This window comes from Gouania willdenowi, chromosome 11 (genome assembly GCF_900634775.1).
Source record: "Gouania willdenowi chromosome 11, fGouWil2.1, whole genome shotgun sequence".
NCBI lineage: Eukaryota > Metazoa > Chordata > Actinopteri > Blenniiformes > Gobiesocidae > Gouania > Gouania willdenowi.
In genome coordinates this window covers 15,719,199-15,733,360 of record NC_041054.1, presented here as the reverse complement: position 1 = coordinate 15,733,360, position 14,162 = coordinate 15,719,199, and the positions used below count along the sequence as shown (strand labels likewise).

The following is a 14,162-nucleotide window of genomic DNA, read 5'->3' as shown; positions in this document are numbered from 1 at the left end:
AGATCTAAATGCTAAATCTAAATCTAAATGTTAAATTTAAACCCAAATGTTAAATGTTGAATCTAAATCTAAAAGTGAAATCCAAATCTAAATGTCATAGGTGAAACTAAATATTTAACTAATATGCAAATTCACCATTTAGATATAGCATTTAACATTCAGATGTAACATATACATTTAGATTTACCATTTAGATTTAGATTTAACGTGGAACATTTAACATTTGGTACTTAGATATCGATTTAACATTTAGATATTGATTTAACATTTAGATATTGATTTCACATTTAAATGTACAAGGACATATTTTTACGAGAAAAAAGATCACAAATTTCACAAATATTGCTGTAAATCTGGTCAAAAGTCACTGTAATGAAAACAAATTCAAATACGTTTTGCACACGTGGTTTATTGCGCAAAGTTGCTGTTTATTTTAACACGTGTAACTTTACAATCGCCACCCCATGGTTTAACGTTGAACTGAGGAGGGAGCGCCTGTGGGCGTGTCACTGCCACGAACACAGCCAATCAGAGAAGAGCTTCCTGCAACACACAGTCCTGTGCCACGTCGTAGTGGAGCTGTAGCTGCTTCTGTGCTGCTTTCTAATCTCCACACCTGTGGTTGATGTTCTCTGATGATGATGATGATGATGCTGGGTGTGCTGAGCTACCTGTGCTCGTCCACGCTGCTGTGGGTCAGCGGGGGAAAGCTGCCTGAAGCTGAGGTCTCCATAGAAGTTCTACACAGACCTTTCCTTTGCCACCGCAAGTCCAAGTATGGAGACATCCTGTTGGTTCACCATGAGGGTTACTTTGAGAACGGGACCATGTTTCACTCCAGGTGAGCCTGTGAAAGGTAGTGAATAATAACAGAGGTATACACACTGAGTTTAGCAAACATGGACACCATCAGCCAGGGTTGGGATCAATTACAATTAGGGCTGGGCGATATGGACTACAATTCGTATTTCAATATTTTACTCAAAACGGTGATATACGATATGAATCTTGATATTTTTAACTCCGTAAAGTCTTACCAGAGAGACAATTCTGGGTTAAATTTGCTGATATGCCACACAGGCACATTTATTAACTAACAACTGCACAATATGTGCCACTTATGGCTTTTTCTTTTATTAGGGACAGCACGTGTGAGTGAGTGAGTTAGGACGCACTAAAAACGACTCTTAAAACAAGTATTTTATTACAAAATAAAATATAAAGTGCAAATATATCGATAAAAGCGATATTGTAATTATTGATGTCAAGAGATTAAAAAAAATTGTGCCATTATCGTAATTAATAATGCTCTGTAATCAATTAATCTCTTTTTTAATCTCACCTAAAAATTGCTGAGAAAAGCCCTCATTTTGACGTATTTTCATTTAAATGAATTACATTATTGTGGTAGGTCAAAAGATTGATATATAACAAAGTGTACTTTTGTCAATCTTCAAATAATAGAAAATATAAATGAAATGAAAAAGGTTCCGCACTGTTTGGAGCGCAAAAAAATAGAGATTAACGGCATTATCTTTTTAGTGTGTTATTTTTTCCCGTAACTAATAAATAAAAAAAAAGTTAATTACAATTACGTTCTCAATTACTGAAGTTCAAATTCAATTAATCACAATTCCCAAATCTGAAATAAAGAAGACTTTATTTATTTATTATTAGAAAACTTATCCATCCTCGTGTTAGCTTCCTGTTAACATATTTTATGATAATGACTCAGTTTTGACCCATGTCTTAAATGAGCTTTAAAATACACTAAAAATGTTATCTATCATCTAATTTGTTTTTCATCCATTGATTCCCTTATTGGGCTTCCTTATCCATGAAAATATTGGTATTAATATTTTTAGTTAGGGTGTCTGAGCCTGTTTAATGTCAGTATACCCTTCCATTTAAAAAAAAAAAAAAAATGGTTAAATGATCCTTAAGAGAACTGACAGGAAGTGGGAAAACTTGATATGAAACATGGTTCCCCTGGTTTGCGTTGATTTAAATTGTAATTGACAGTTTTGATAGAATTTACAAACCAATTGCAATTACAAAGTCAATTTTCTGGACTTAATTACAATTCAGTTATGATTACAATAGCAACATATTTTTCTCAGTTACGATTATAATGTCAGAACTGTAAATACTTATCAATTAAGCAATTACAATTAGAATTGACCCCAACCCTGCAGTCACCCATCAGCTACTATTACTGTGTCACATGTGACATCACATAAATATACACATTTGGAGGACCAATTATATTACACAAAACCCCCTTCAAAAAACATGCAAATTAGTGTCCTTTAACACCTGTCATCATCTTCTGTCCACCAGTCGTACCCATGGTGACAAGCAGGCGGTGTGGTTCACACTGGGCATTAGAGAAGTGATCAAAGGCTGGGATAAAGGCATGCAGGACATGTGCTCTGGAGAGAAGAGGAAGCTCATCATCCCTCCAGCCCTGGCTTATGGGAGTGAGGGAAAGGGTAGTGTAACTTTATTCAATGCTGTGTTCATGCATGCTTCTGGACTCCTACACTGTATTATGACGTGCTTTCCACGCATGTGATGTTATAGCTCCACCTATTCCGCACGCGTATCCTAGTGTCACCCTCTTCTGTCTTCTTTTGCATGATACTCTAGGACTATTGGTTTAAATAAAGGTGGTCATCACTCATCAGTCACATTGTTGCACCTTTTCTCAAGACGAGGTGTTTTGTTCTGGTAAGCATGACACTTACTTGTGCACTTTAACTTTTGTAAAACTTACACACAACCAAACGTGTTCAAAAATCTAAGACTAAATTCATAGTGTAGGCCTCATAGATCAATAAAATGAAGTTGAAATGCTCGAAAAAAAGAAGTTAAAGGTTGAAATTGCCTTTCAAAAGTTTGTTTTGATCTCCTCTGTAAACAGTTCGTCCACTGACCTCGTCGGAAATGTTTTGCCCATTGCATTGTGGGATGTGGAGTCCCATAGACGAAGTGTTTTTACATCATCCTTACTGCGATTACTCAATAACTTGCTGTGCTTTACTCTGCAAAAAATGACTTGTGACGTTTTCACGGACTGAAAGTTGAGGCAAAACGATGACGGATGTTAAGTTTGGAAATTCGTATCCATCTATCTCGCAGAGTGAGGTGATATCGCAGGGAATACCGGGAACAAACTAGAACAAAAAAGGTGTCAAGGAGTCACTGTCCTCCTTGTATGGCAAATAAACACAAGAAATCACGGTAAGAATGAAGTAAAAACATTTCTATGAATCCATCTACAGGACTCCACATCCCACAATGCAATGCTCAAATTTATTAAGGTAATTTACTATTTAAAAAAAAGACAAAATTAATCTTGCTGGAACTAATACATGGAAGTCAGGTGAAACTTCAAAGGAAACATCAAAGGCAATCAGCAGAACTCCTCTGACAAAGACTGGCAGTAACACTCGTAAAATGTCAGGAGATAAAACATTTCCTGAAAAACCTTGTCTGAATAAATGAAACCTCAACTTTACTATTAAAAAAGGAGACAAAATGAATATCACTGGAACTATTGCACGGAAGTCAAGTGAACCATCAAAGGCGATCAGCAGAATTCGTCTGGTTTAAAAACTGGCAGTGACAGTCGAAACATGTCAGGAGATAAAACATTTCCTGAAAAACCTTGTCTGAATAAACGAAACCTCAACTTTACTATTCAAAAAGATGACAAAATGAATCTCACTGGAACTATTACACGCAAGTCAAGTGAAGCTTCAAAGGAACCATCAAAGGCGATCAGCAGAACTCGTCTGACGAAGACTGGCAGTTGTCGGTCAAAACATGTCAGGAGATAAAAACTTCCCGAGAAAGTTTGTGGTTGAGATGAAAACAAACTTCGGAGTGGCAATTTCAAACTTTTATATATTTTTTTTTTGTTCAGCAAATGATCTTTGATTTATTGATCTATGAGGCCTACGCTACGTCTTTATCTGATTAAAAACCTTTTTGTCTCCTGCAGCTTTAACTTATCTATCACTAACAGGCTGCATGTATTGGATCTCATTCTTGCATCAATACATCTCTTTTCTTCAGACTAAAACATGTTGAAGTTAACAGTTTTCTACTATTGGGGTGTCAGGTAAAATCCCACCAGAAAGCACCCTGACTTTCATCGTCGAGGTGCTGGAGATCAGAAATGGACCGAGATCGCACGAGTCCTTTCAGGAGATGGACCTCAATGATGACTGGAAGCTTTCAAGGCAAGAGGTGAATCTTACATGTACTGCCTCACATGGGTTGGCCAAACAAAGACTGTACTAAAGAGAAACTTTGGTCTCTAAATGAACTCAACTGTTCTGCTCGTGTGTGTGTCAGGTGAAAGAGTATCTGAGGAAAGAGTTTGAGCGCCATGGTTACCCTCCCAATGACACCCTGCACGAAAACATGATGCAGGACATATTTTCCAAAGAGGATGAGAACAAGGATGGCTTTATATCTTCCAGAGAGTTCACTTACCGACACGACGAGTTGTGAAGTCCACTGCAGCACATTCTCAGGGTTTTGTGAATACTTTTGTGTTAATTTGATAAACCTAAGCCTTTTGTTTTATGTTGTGTTTAAGGGATTATTATTTCTTCCTCTGCGGAGTGGTCCAATATGTATTCAGATACCGAGTTTGTCAGAATGAGTTCAGAGAATTGTAACGCCATACATGTTTCAACAAGAAATAATTAATGTCATGTGGGTGTGTAACCTGTTTGATAATTTGTAATGTCGGGATACTTTTTGTATGTGTATGAGCATTTAGAATAATTTCAAAATCCCATTTGTTGTGAGAAAAAAACTGTAATCTCTTGAGGTGTGAGCCAAACTCTCATTAAAACACATGGCTGAACAAGCATGTATTTCAATGGTTTTAAATAAGTCTACAACAAGTCATCACTTGAATGTTGATCATCCTGTTTTTGTAGGTTTTTTTTTTTTTTTTTTTTTCCACATAAATAGAAGATTGGAACTAAAAAGCAGATCAGACTGAGTTCCTACCAATTTGATATAAAAGAACAAAGTGTTCTTTTTAAAGACTCTTTTCTTTATTTGAGAGAAAAACAATGACCAACAGGTGGCACTGTTTCCTGATGTTACCATCAGTCAGGAAAATATACTGTATCATTAAAAAGAATCACCACAATACTGAATGTACAAATAATTATAGGCACTTTAGGTATAGCACCCTGCGATCAGAGACAAAAAAGTTTCCCAAAGTGTTTAAAAAAAATAGATATACTGAGTTTGTATCTAATTTTTTTCACCGAAAACGTTACTTACAGCCACTGTTGATGGTTAAAAATCAATGGAAGGAAATTGATATGAGACATGTAGCAGCTAGTAGTTAGCTAGCAGGTAGTAGTTAGCAATAAAGTAGCAGCTGCTAACTAACTGATAAGAGCAAAATACAGTATATTTAATTTTATATCATAGCAGGTAGTTAAGGCAAGACTTAAAGTTTGTCTTAGTTGAAGTGTGTCCGTCCCAAAATGAATAGCAACATGTTTGTGAAGGTTCTCAGTCATCAAGGTCAGGTTGATTTTGGTAGCAAAACTGTATTAAGTCCACTTGCCTCAACTAATGGTGCGTTCACACCAAAAGTGTCAGGTGTACATTCACAATATATGGTGGATGCGCTTCTAGGAGTGTTGAGAGGTACCTCCTGTGCGGCGAGTTTTGAAGCTTTTCGCACGGTGGACGCTGCACGTTTTGAGATTTCAAGCTTTTGACGTGCGTCTGGAGCCTCCAACATGGCTGACGCTTGAGTTGGGATTGTTGAACTTTTGGGGCTTATCGCGGTGGTGAACCAATCAGGAGCTTTCCCCAACTTTTAGAAAAATAAAGAAAAAAAAAAAACACTAACCGGAGAAAGATGGACAGGCACTCTTCTGCTGGAATAGAGCGTCTGTAGTTGGTGTCCTGGTAGGGGATGCGAGCGCCAATGCAGGTCGTCAAACTGGGCCCGGGAGATACGTAAGTAGCGCTGAAAGTGAATCCAGAAACGGTGCCGAGGCGCCCTTCAATGACATTGGCTTTATTTATCAAATAAAGCCAAGCCACTTTCGCGATAATGTAGAGCCGATGAACGGGAGTCGGAGGCTGCGTGTTCAGCAAGGAATTCCAAACTTTATTCTCCATTCACCCACACTCGACCGGAAACACTGCCTTCTCAACACAATGTTCCCCACCACTTCACAGTCACTGGGTGAATTATTAATGTAACTGATCGCCACATTGTATGAACACCACTGGCAACAGAGAAGCCCCTCCCCTCAACGTGCTCAACACGCTCTCTTCCCAACTTGTTTGGACGCGAGTCCAGAGCATCTTCGACGCTGGTGACAAGCGTCTGATTCAATGAGCACAAGCATCCAACTACGGGCGTGAGGCACGATTTTGACGCCCAAAACACATTTGGTGTGAACGTACCATTAGCTAGCTAGCAGAATTAACTTGGAAGACTGAGAACCTTCAGGCATAATTACAAAATCAAGCAAACATCGGAGCTTTGACAGACTAAATATGGCTAATAGAGCTTAAAAGCGAGAGACGCAGTGTTAATTTACGTCATAGTTTGACAATTTTTTTAAAGTGACAATATCGACACTATGGTCGTGTTCGAAATTTCATACAAACGTAGGCTACTACTCATACTAAGTTTAACGATTTTATAAGCAGGGCTTTTGTTTCTAAGTTAACCAGAAGTTTCATTATTTCCCTTATTGCCTTATTGTAATTTGTAAGTAATGAGCAGAAATATGAATGCTGATTTTTGCCTTCAAATTCCACTGATGAAGGTCACACACAGCTAATAAGGCAGGCACACATCTATTCCAACGCACTCGAAACAAACCTTTCACACAGACATGCACCCAAGTGACATCGTGGTTGCATTGTCGTCATCAATGAATTAAAGTAAATGTGTCCAGGATTGAGATTATGAGTTTGAGCTGCATTCATCTGAGGTGCGTCCGGATTGCAGGAGGTCTGGTGTTCACTGGGACAGAGAAAGGACTAAATGAGAAACTACAGAGGAAGTGCGGGAACATTTGGATGCACATGTGGACTGACCTCTGTTTTCTTTGCTGGGGTAGATCCGTGGAAATGGCTTGAATTCATCAGGTGGGGGTAAATCTTCCACAGGGTGAAACTGGAACTTAGATTCAAAGTCGTCTGCTATAAAAAAATAAAAAAAAAAAACATAAAACATAGACGCTTTAATTTGTTTCTGCTGTTATTTACATTCGTCCTTTAATCAAGTGTTGATGCTACGTGTGAAGATGGATGACATTTACCCAGACTGTGCAGGTGTCCATTTCTGAGAGTGGAGGGGGGCAGGGGAGGAGGAGGTGGAGGAATGCGAGGGGACAGCTCAGTGTTGGGAGAACGAGCTGGAGGTGCAGGAGGCGGAGCTAATCGACCCACACCTGTTGATTAAAGATAAAAATCAAATTCTGCCACCCTATATTCATGTCATTGTCAAACATTTAGCCCAGTGGTTTCCAACATTATTATACCACAAATTTCTGGCGAGTCCAGATAATTTTTTCTAGAATAATTTTTTTTTTTTGGTGTTTTTTTTTTTTTTTTTTAAATCAACATATTGCAAATTGTTGTCCAGTGTGTAACATTTCTGGCTTTTTTTCTTCTACCTGCACTTTTGGGCACAGCTGGAGGCCGCCGGGTGGGCGCGTTGCAGGGGTACGATGGAGGCAGAGATCGCATGGCCGGCGAGGGTACTGGGGCCATCCTGGGAGGTGGTGGAGGCAGAATGGATGGGGAGCTTGGTGTGAAGGAAGCTGGGAGAGGTGGAGGCGGAGGTGGGGGAGGAGTGTTATCACGCAGAATTGGAAACCTGGACAGTTCAGAGAAGGCAGCAGGGGGAGGTGCAGGGTAGAAGCACCCTGAGTTCCTGTCCCCTGGGACAGCAGGTGAAGACAGGAAAGGTGGTGGTGGAGGTGGAGGAGTTGATGGTTGGGGGATGTTGTGGTGTGAGTGTTGTAAGGGGAGCCATGTTGGTTTAGTGACCTGTGATGGAGGTGGTGGGGGCGGGCAAGAGGGGAGAGAAGGAGGCCTGTTAGACGAACGCTCCTGGAAAGCTTGAGGTGGAGGTGGTGGAGGAGGAGCGGAGGGAGGGGCGGGTGGTGCAGTAGGAGGAGGAGAAGCTGGAAAAGGAGGAAGCTGCCTGCTGCAGTGAGAAGGAGAGGGAGGAGCAGAGGATGGAGCCAGAGGACGATGGAAGGAGCTGTGGATGTCCACCATCCTGTAAGGCTCAGCAGCACTGATGAGGTCAGAGGGTGTGGGCGGGTTCCAGAGAGGCTTTAGAGAGGCAGTGGAGCTGGATCGACACACTTCAACACAAAAAACACAAACATAGTCACTATCACCCCCAAAATGCTCAAACATGACTGCTTTTGAACATTAAACCAACCTGAAGCCCTGCCCGCCTCGCGCTTTCCAATTGGCCGAAGAGTGGGGAACCCTGCGGCAAAAAGCCCGCTCAAAGGGGGACCCATGGGGGCCATTCCCCCTGAAGAGCCCCGGGGAGCATTGAGGAGTCCAGAGGCATCCCCATTGTCAGCCTTGGGTTCTAGCGATATGGAAACATTGAAGGTTAAAGAACACATACTCTTTCTCTCAGAAGAAACACATCATGCTCTCATCGCAAACTTGAATTTTATTCAGTTGTTTGCGCATCGCTTCATGTGTGGACTTTGCATCTTCATGTGGGTTTCCATTATGAAAGTGATTTGAAGAACACGCTAAAATGACTGTTTCTGTGTCCGAGCCCTACAGTGGACTGGTGACCGTGGCTGCATCCGAATAGTCCCTCTTATCTCCTTTCCTATCCACTTTTCCTTAACCCCGTGGATGACGTCACGGGTTAAGGAAAGGTGTTAGGAGACTTCCTAAAGGAGTTAGGAAAAGGCGATCACGTTGTTTTGACAATCAGACGCACTTCCACTAGGTGACGTAATAATCCGACGGCGGTGAAGGTTAGTGACCTTCTGCTGTGGTGAAAAAATTACACATTTCCAAAAATAGACTAAAAGCGCATTTATAACACTTTCCGCTGATATAATCTCAGATATCACAAGGTTTGAATGTAAATCAAAGGAAAAGAGGCTACGAGGAACAAAAGTGAGTTGAGAATGGTTGCTCACACTCACCTGCCACTCAGAAATCAACAATACTCCAAAATAAGTAGGGTTTTATGAAATTGTCACAGTACATTTATGCAAGATATAGGCCTACATAATGTTGTAGGCATACAAATGTACAACCACACAAAGCATTCCTAGGTGAATAAAAAATATGTTGAATAAAGCATAATGTTGGTAAAAATGTCTCTAATACCTTTTCTTGAACGACAGAGTGCTTTGTTTTATGTCAATTATAATCTGATAATATGACTTGCATATCATAAGATATGGGTTTTAGATTAAAGTTGTTCAAGGCATATTACTGAATTGGTAATTTACATAATGTACATCCCTTTTCCGTCTTTGTGACTTTCCGTGAACGCTCGGATGAGCTCGGTCCCTTTAAATGTTGTCGCCGCAAGGAATTGTGGGGCAGCATTATCTGGTCTCCTTTGGTAAAGGGTGCATCAGTGTTTCCTAGGCTAAAGGAGGTTATAAAGGAAGCATTGAGCCTCCTTTCCTTAGCTTTAGGAGAATTGGAACACTTAAACACTTCCAGGTGTTGAGGAAAAACGGATAGGAAAGGAGATAGGAGGGACTATTTGGACGCAGGCCTGAACTCAGGTGTAGCAGATGTATGAGGATGATGGTTTCTGTGCGTTAGGAGAGGACAGTGAGGCTGTTGGACTTACTATCAAACAGAGGGGCGCTACGGTCGTCAACTTGGTTCACTTTCTTCAGTTTGGTTCCTTTTTGGATGTCAGCCAGGAGGGCATTCCTTCCTCCTCCTCCTGCTGCGCCAGACTGGAACTTAGGGGGCTCAGATGGACACTAACAAAAAGAGTGTCTCAAAAGTCACTTATACTTGACTCATGTCACCTGAACCAAAAAATAATAAAACACGATCCTTGTTGTATTTTATGTGTACGTATATACAGCATATCTAAGTATTTGCTCATGTTTAAACGCCCCTATTTTCTGTCTTCAGTGCAGTAATGCATTTAACATGAGCCACCTGTAGAAATACAACACCCCCGTGTTACTGAGAGGCTGCTCTGTGTGTCACAAAGAGGGACAGCATGTGCGCGTATGAGATCGTGTTTGCGTGAGCGCTCGATCAATAATGCATTGAAAAAATTCAAGCGTTTGGTTGGCGGTCAGAAAGAAGGACTCATCACATGAAGGGGACACGTCTCACCTGTGGCAGAAGAACACTGGGAGGAGGAGGTGGAGGGGGTCCTGGGGGTGGTGGTGGAGGAGGAGGAGGGACTGGCATGGTTAGGCCTCAGAGAACTGCAGATAATGATGATACACAGCCAATCAGAGGAATTAATGGAACACACCTGCTCTGCAGTTAAGTGTTTGTCTGAGTTCAAAATGGCACACTCCGTACTATGCACTACAAACTCAATGAGTATATACTGTCTACGTATGATTAGGATGGTGAGCGTTCCCACTGAGGTATAATGCATTTTCAACCTATAATGACAAAAACCTGAAGCACACTGGGGCTAAATATCTCTGTTGATTTGCCAAATTTGAAAGTTCTGAAATAATTTTTAAGAAAGTGAGCAAGTAGAATATCAACATGTGGTCATTTGATCCATAAAACTTGCGGAAAACACATTTCATGCCGACACCCTTGTGCTAGTGACAAGACGTCAAGTTAACTTCAAAACAAAAGCTCAAAAAAATTGAATGGACAACAAAAAGAGATGCATTTCTTTGGAAAAGGAGATGTTTGATTTTTAGATTGTCCCAGGACGATTTTACGTTCCGCTCGCAATGCATCATGGGGCAGTTGAGTATGACTAGTGTATAGTAGTCAGTGACGTGCAGTCGGGGTAGGCAAGGTAGGCAGTGCCTACCCAAGGGTGAATTGATATTTTGATTATTTGTTTTAATTATGATATAATTATAAATTATTTATTTTTCAATTTCCAATAGCCTACAGTATCTATAAATTTGAAAGCGTCAGAATTTTGTGCGTTTCATAGACCAAATGATTAAACATCGCTATTTCCTGGTACGTCAGAGACGCTGCAGTCTCACTCCACTGTAAGACAAGAGGAGGCCACACCCTCTTCCAAAAGCACATTGCTGCGCTGCCTCAGTTCCCATAGCGTGTTTTTATGTGTTTGTGCACTCAGTTCCCCCAGATGAAAACCATTTACGTAAAACGGCAGCTCTCTATGCTGCCTTTGGACATAACCGTGCTATGCTAAATGCTATACGTAAGTTCACAGTGCATTAGTGAATTGATAAAGCGTGGCCACAGCTGCTACGTCCTCTAGCTAGTGGGCGGATAACACTACAGGCAGGATGACAGCGCTAGAGACGACAAAGAAACTTTCTTTTGAGGAAAAACGACAGTTTTAAAAGATGTGAGACCAACACCTGAGCCACTAGACCTTCAGCAAAGCTAAGGTCAGAAAAATTGTTCGTACTTTTCACAGTAAATGCTACAAAAGGAAGGATTGGCATTGTGGATGTGCCTCACTGAGGCTGTTCCGTGTTGTTTTTTTTTTATTTTCTCCGTGTTTCCAACACAAACAATGGATGCGCTGCCATGTCATGTGATATATCTTGTTGGGAGAGTATGGAGGCTATATTAAATAATTGTCTATGTTTCTTTAATGGTGTTTTACGAAGTTGATTTTGTTTGATTAACACTTACCAGCAGAAACATATGGAATTGTCATTGGTGGTCTAAATTTGCAACGCACCTACCCAACCCTAGTGATCACAGCACATCACTGATAGTAGTATATAATATACATCCAGGTATTTCTCACGTACTCAATCTTTCCATACGATCTAATGTGAACGCACTACAAACTCATTTTGAATTTGACGTCAGACTTAATACAAGTAGCATGTTAGTATGACATTTCTAACACAGCCTTTGTCTTTCCCAAATGTTAGAAGATGTTATTCTTTCTCTCTTCCCCGTACAGGAAGTTTCCTCGCCACCATGCTGCACAAAACAGGAAACAATGTGTGCTCCATCCTCCCCAAAAAATAAAACCCCTAACACGTCCCCCACCTCATCCCAGCTACTCCAATTCCCACATATCTCCATAACAGGACGTGGGACCATGAGAACAATGGCGGGCGTTGTATGAACAGTAATGAACTCCTTGCTGTGTGACCAGAGACCTTCACTGCAGCAACCAAATGGAAAACATGTTGAGGAAAGCCCACAGGATGACACCACGATGAGCAAACACATTGTTCCTGTTTTTTTCTGCAGAGCGTGCAGAATATTATCACAGGATGTCTGAAGAGCAGCAGGCTTCATGCCAACAGCTCTCCATGAACAGCTCGTGCACTGTGGTGTCACATGCTGAGGGCACCCCAGCTAATAAACAGCCCACAGAGACCTCCGCCCACGCATGACATCACACATTCTTCACAATTTATCTTCCAGGCTCGAGGCTTGAAGTTTCTGCACTTCATTTGTGCAAAGAATCGACACACACACACACACACACACACACACACCTCAGGGATCCAAGCAGAACCCAGCCTGCGCCTGTGTTTCCAGGTGCTTCTAGCTCAGTGCATTGCATGTATGATGTAGCCATGGTTCCTGCTTTGACTGTAGCTATTTCTATCTTCATATCTGTGTCAAAGGGCCGCACTGCCAGATTAGGTCCTTTACAGAAGGCAAAGCTGGACTGTGGTCAATCTGAGGAGCTTTACATGAACAGATGCCACCTGTGATTGGAGGAACACCTTTAAAAACACCATAATGCCAGTTCCACTATGGCCTATAAAGCATTGCTTTCATATTAACAAAATGCAGCATGTGTTGCAGATATTAATATCTATAAAAATGCTTCACAGCATAATTTATTGTTAAATTATAATAGGAAGTTTTGTTAAAAAACAACAACACAACCAAGAAAGTCAATAAAAACAAACTTACTTCAGATCAGGGCTTCAAAGAATATATGAATCTAGGGATTCCTCAAGGAACCCTTTGTGTAAAAAACAAAATGTAGTACCATTTGTACTTGTAAATGCCATAGGTATGATCTATTCTTGTTTCAACTTCAGTATCTAAGATCTTTGTAGTAGAAATTAACTTAAAAAGTACCTGTACTCGGCTTGTAAATACCTTAAACTGTGTTTAATGTGTTTCCAATTTCTAAAATATGTTCACATTTATTTGAAAAAATATTTGAAATACAACCTTTGTATGATTTTGTAGGCTTTGAGAGATCCATCACACTTCATAGTGATACAGCAGTGTGTCATGTCCAGTATCTGTATACTGGACATGTAAATATGTTTGCTTTATTCGTGCACTGGTTCCCATACGTTTTTGTAATGATACGACATGAATAATAGTTAGAATAGTTAAAAAATTCACGGATTCCCAGTGCTTTGCATGATGGTAGATAGATACATCCAGCTGCATTTGAAAGTAGTGAGAATTTTTTTCACTAAAATATGGAATTTGCGTCCCTTTCCTAATAGCAACCATCCACAGTGTGTACTAAAAAGTAGACACACACTTTAAATGTTTAAAAATAATAAACAATTCAGCATAAACACGTTAGATATAGTTTTACAAGAAGTTTAAAAACATCTCACAGTTTAAATGTAAGAAAAGTGAACTGCAGGGACAAACTGCACCTATACTTTGACTTATACACAAGTGTAGTTTTACATCATTGACTTTAATGTACATTTTGCATGTTTCATAACAGACACAGTGAGTCTTACCTTCTCAGAGTGATTGATCTCCAGCTTCTTGTGGCGCACTAACTCTCACTGTGCGCTCCTCATAGCGGGACAGGAGCAAAGTTATTTTTATCTGTTAAAGGGAGAGCTCACTCTTTGCTGAGCTGCTAAAAACATTCCCGAAAACCCTAAAAGTCCTTTATAAAAAATTAAAAAAAACAAAACAAAAACTTCATGCCCAGTTAGTTCCCCTTTAGTGAGGGCACTGCAGCCAGTCTGCAGGGGGTGAACATA

General features: G+C 40.5%; 2 protein-coding genes across 3 annotated transcripts; one reads left to right on the top strand and one right to left on the bottom strand.

Annotated features, from left to right (window-relative positions):
• The first annotated feature begins 541 nt into the window (after positions 1-541).
• On the top strand, positions 542-4,886 carry LOC114472661 (peptidyl-prolyl cis-trans isomerase FKBP14-like). Its single transcript, XM_028461974.1, has 4 exons — positions 542-841; positions 2,341-2,492; positions 4,127-4,254; positions 4,363-4,886. Exons 1-4 carry the CDS (start codon positions 636-638, stop codon positions 4,519-4,521), a joined length of 645 nt encoding a protein of 214 aa, XP_028317775.1. The 5' UTR covers positions 542-635; the 3' UTR covers positions 4,522-4,886.
• A 1,904-nt stretch (positions 4,887-6,790) lies between these two features.
• On the bottom strand, positions 6,791-14,162 carry wipf3 (WAS/WASL interacting protein family member 3). 2 transcript variants are annotated; one of them, XM_028461299.1, is made up of 9 exons: positions 13,911-14,162; positions 13,108-13,159; positions 10,375-10,469; positions 9,869-10,007; positions 8,465-8,623; positions 7,686-8,384; positions 7,329-7,460; positions 7,105-7,209; positions 6,791-7,030 (listed from the first exon to the last, which is right to left on the bottom strand). In XM_028461299.1, exons 3-9 carry the CDS (start codon positions 10,450-10,452, stop codon positions 6,990-6,992), a joined length of 1,353 nt encoding a protein of 450 aa, XP_028317100.1. In that variant the 5' UTR covers positions 10,453-10,469; positions 13,108-13,159; positions 13,911-14,162; the 3' UTR covers positions 6,791-6,989. The 2 variants fall into 2 exon arrangements, with proteins under 2 accessions (XP_028317100.1, XP_028317099.1); XM_028461298.1 differs by lacking the exon at positions 13,108-13,159.

Bases quoted from the DNA above. Each gene is read 5' to 3' on its own strand.
- LOC114472661 (XM_028461974.1), top strand. From the start codon at position 636: ATGATGATGATGATGATGCTGGGTGTGCTGAGCTACCTGTGCTCGTCC. The intron at 842-2,340 runs GTGAGCCTGTGA...TCTGTCCACCAG, and splicing joins GGGACCATGTTTCACTCCAG to TCGTACCCATGGTGACAAGC. The intron at 4,255-4,362 runs GTGAATCTTACA...TGTGTGTGTCAG, and splicing joins GGAAGCTTTCAAGGCAAGAG to GTGAAAGAGTATCTGAGGAA.
- wipf3 (XM_028461299.1), bottom strand. From the start codon at position 10,452: ATGCCAGTCCCTCCTCCTCCTCCACCACCACCCCCAGGACCCCCTCCA. The intron at 8,624-9,868 runs GTAAGTCCAACA...CCATATCGCTAG, and splicing joins TAGCGCCCCTCTGTTTGATA to AACCCAAGGCTGACAATGGG. The intron at 7,210-7,328 runs GTAAATGTCATC...ATTTTTTTATAG, and splicing joins TGGACACCTGCACAGTCTGG to CAGACGACTTTGAATCTAAG.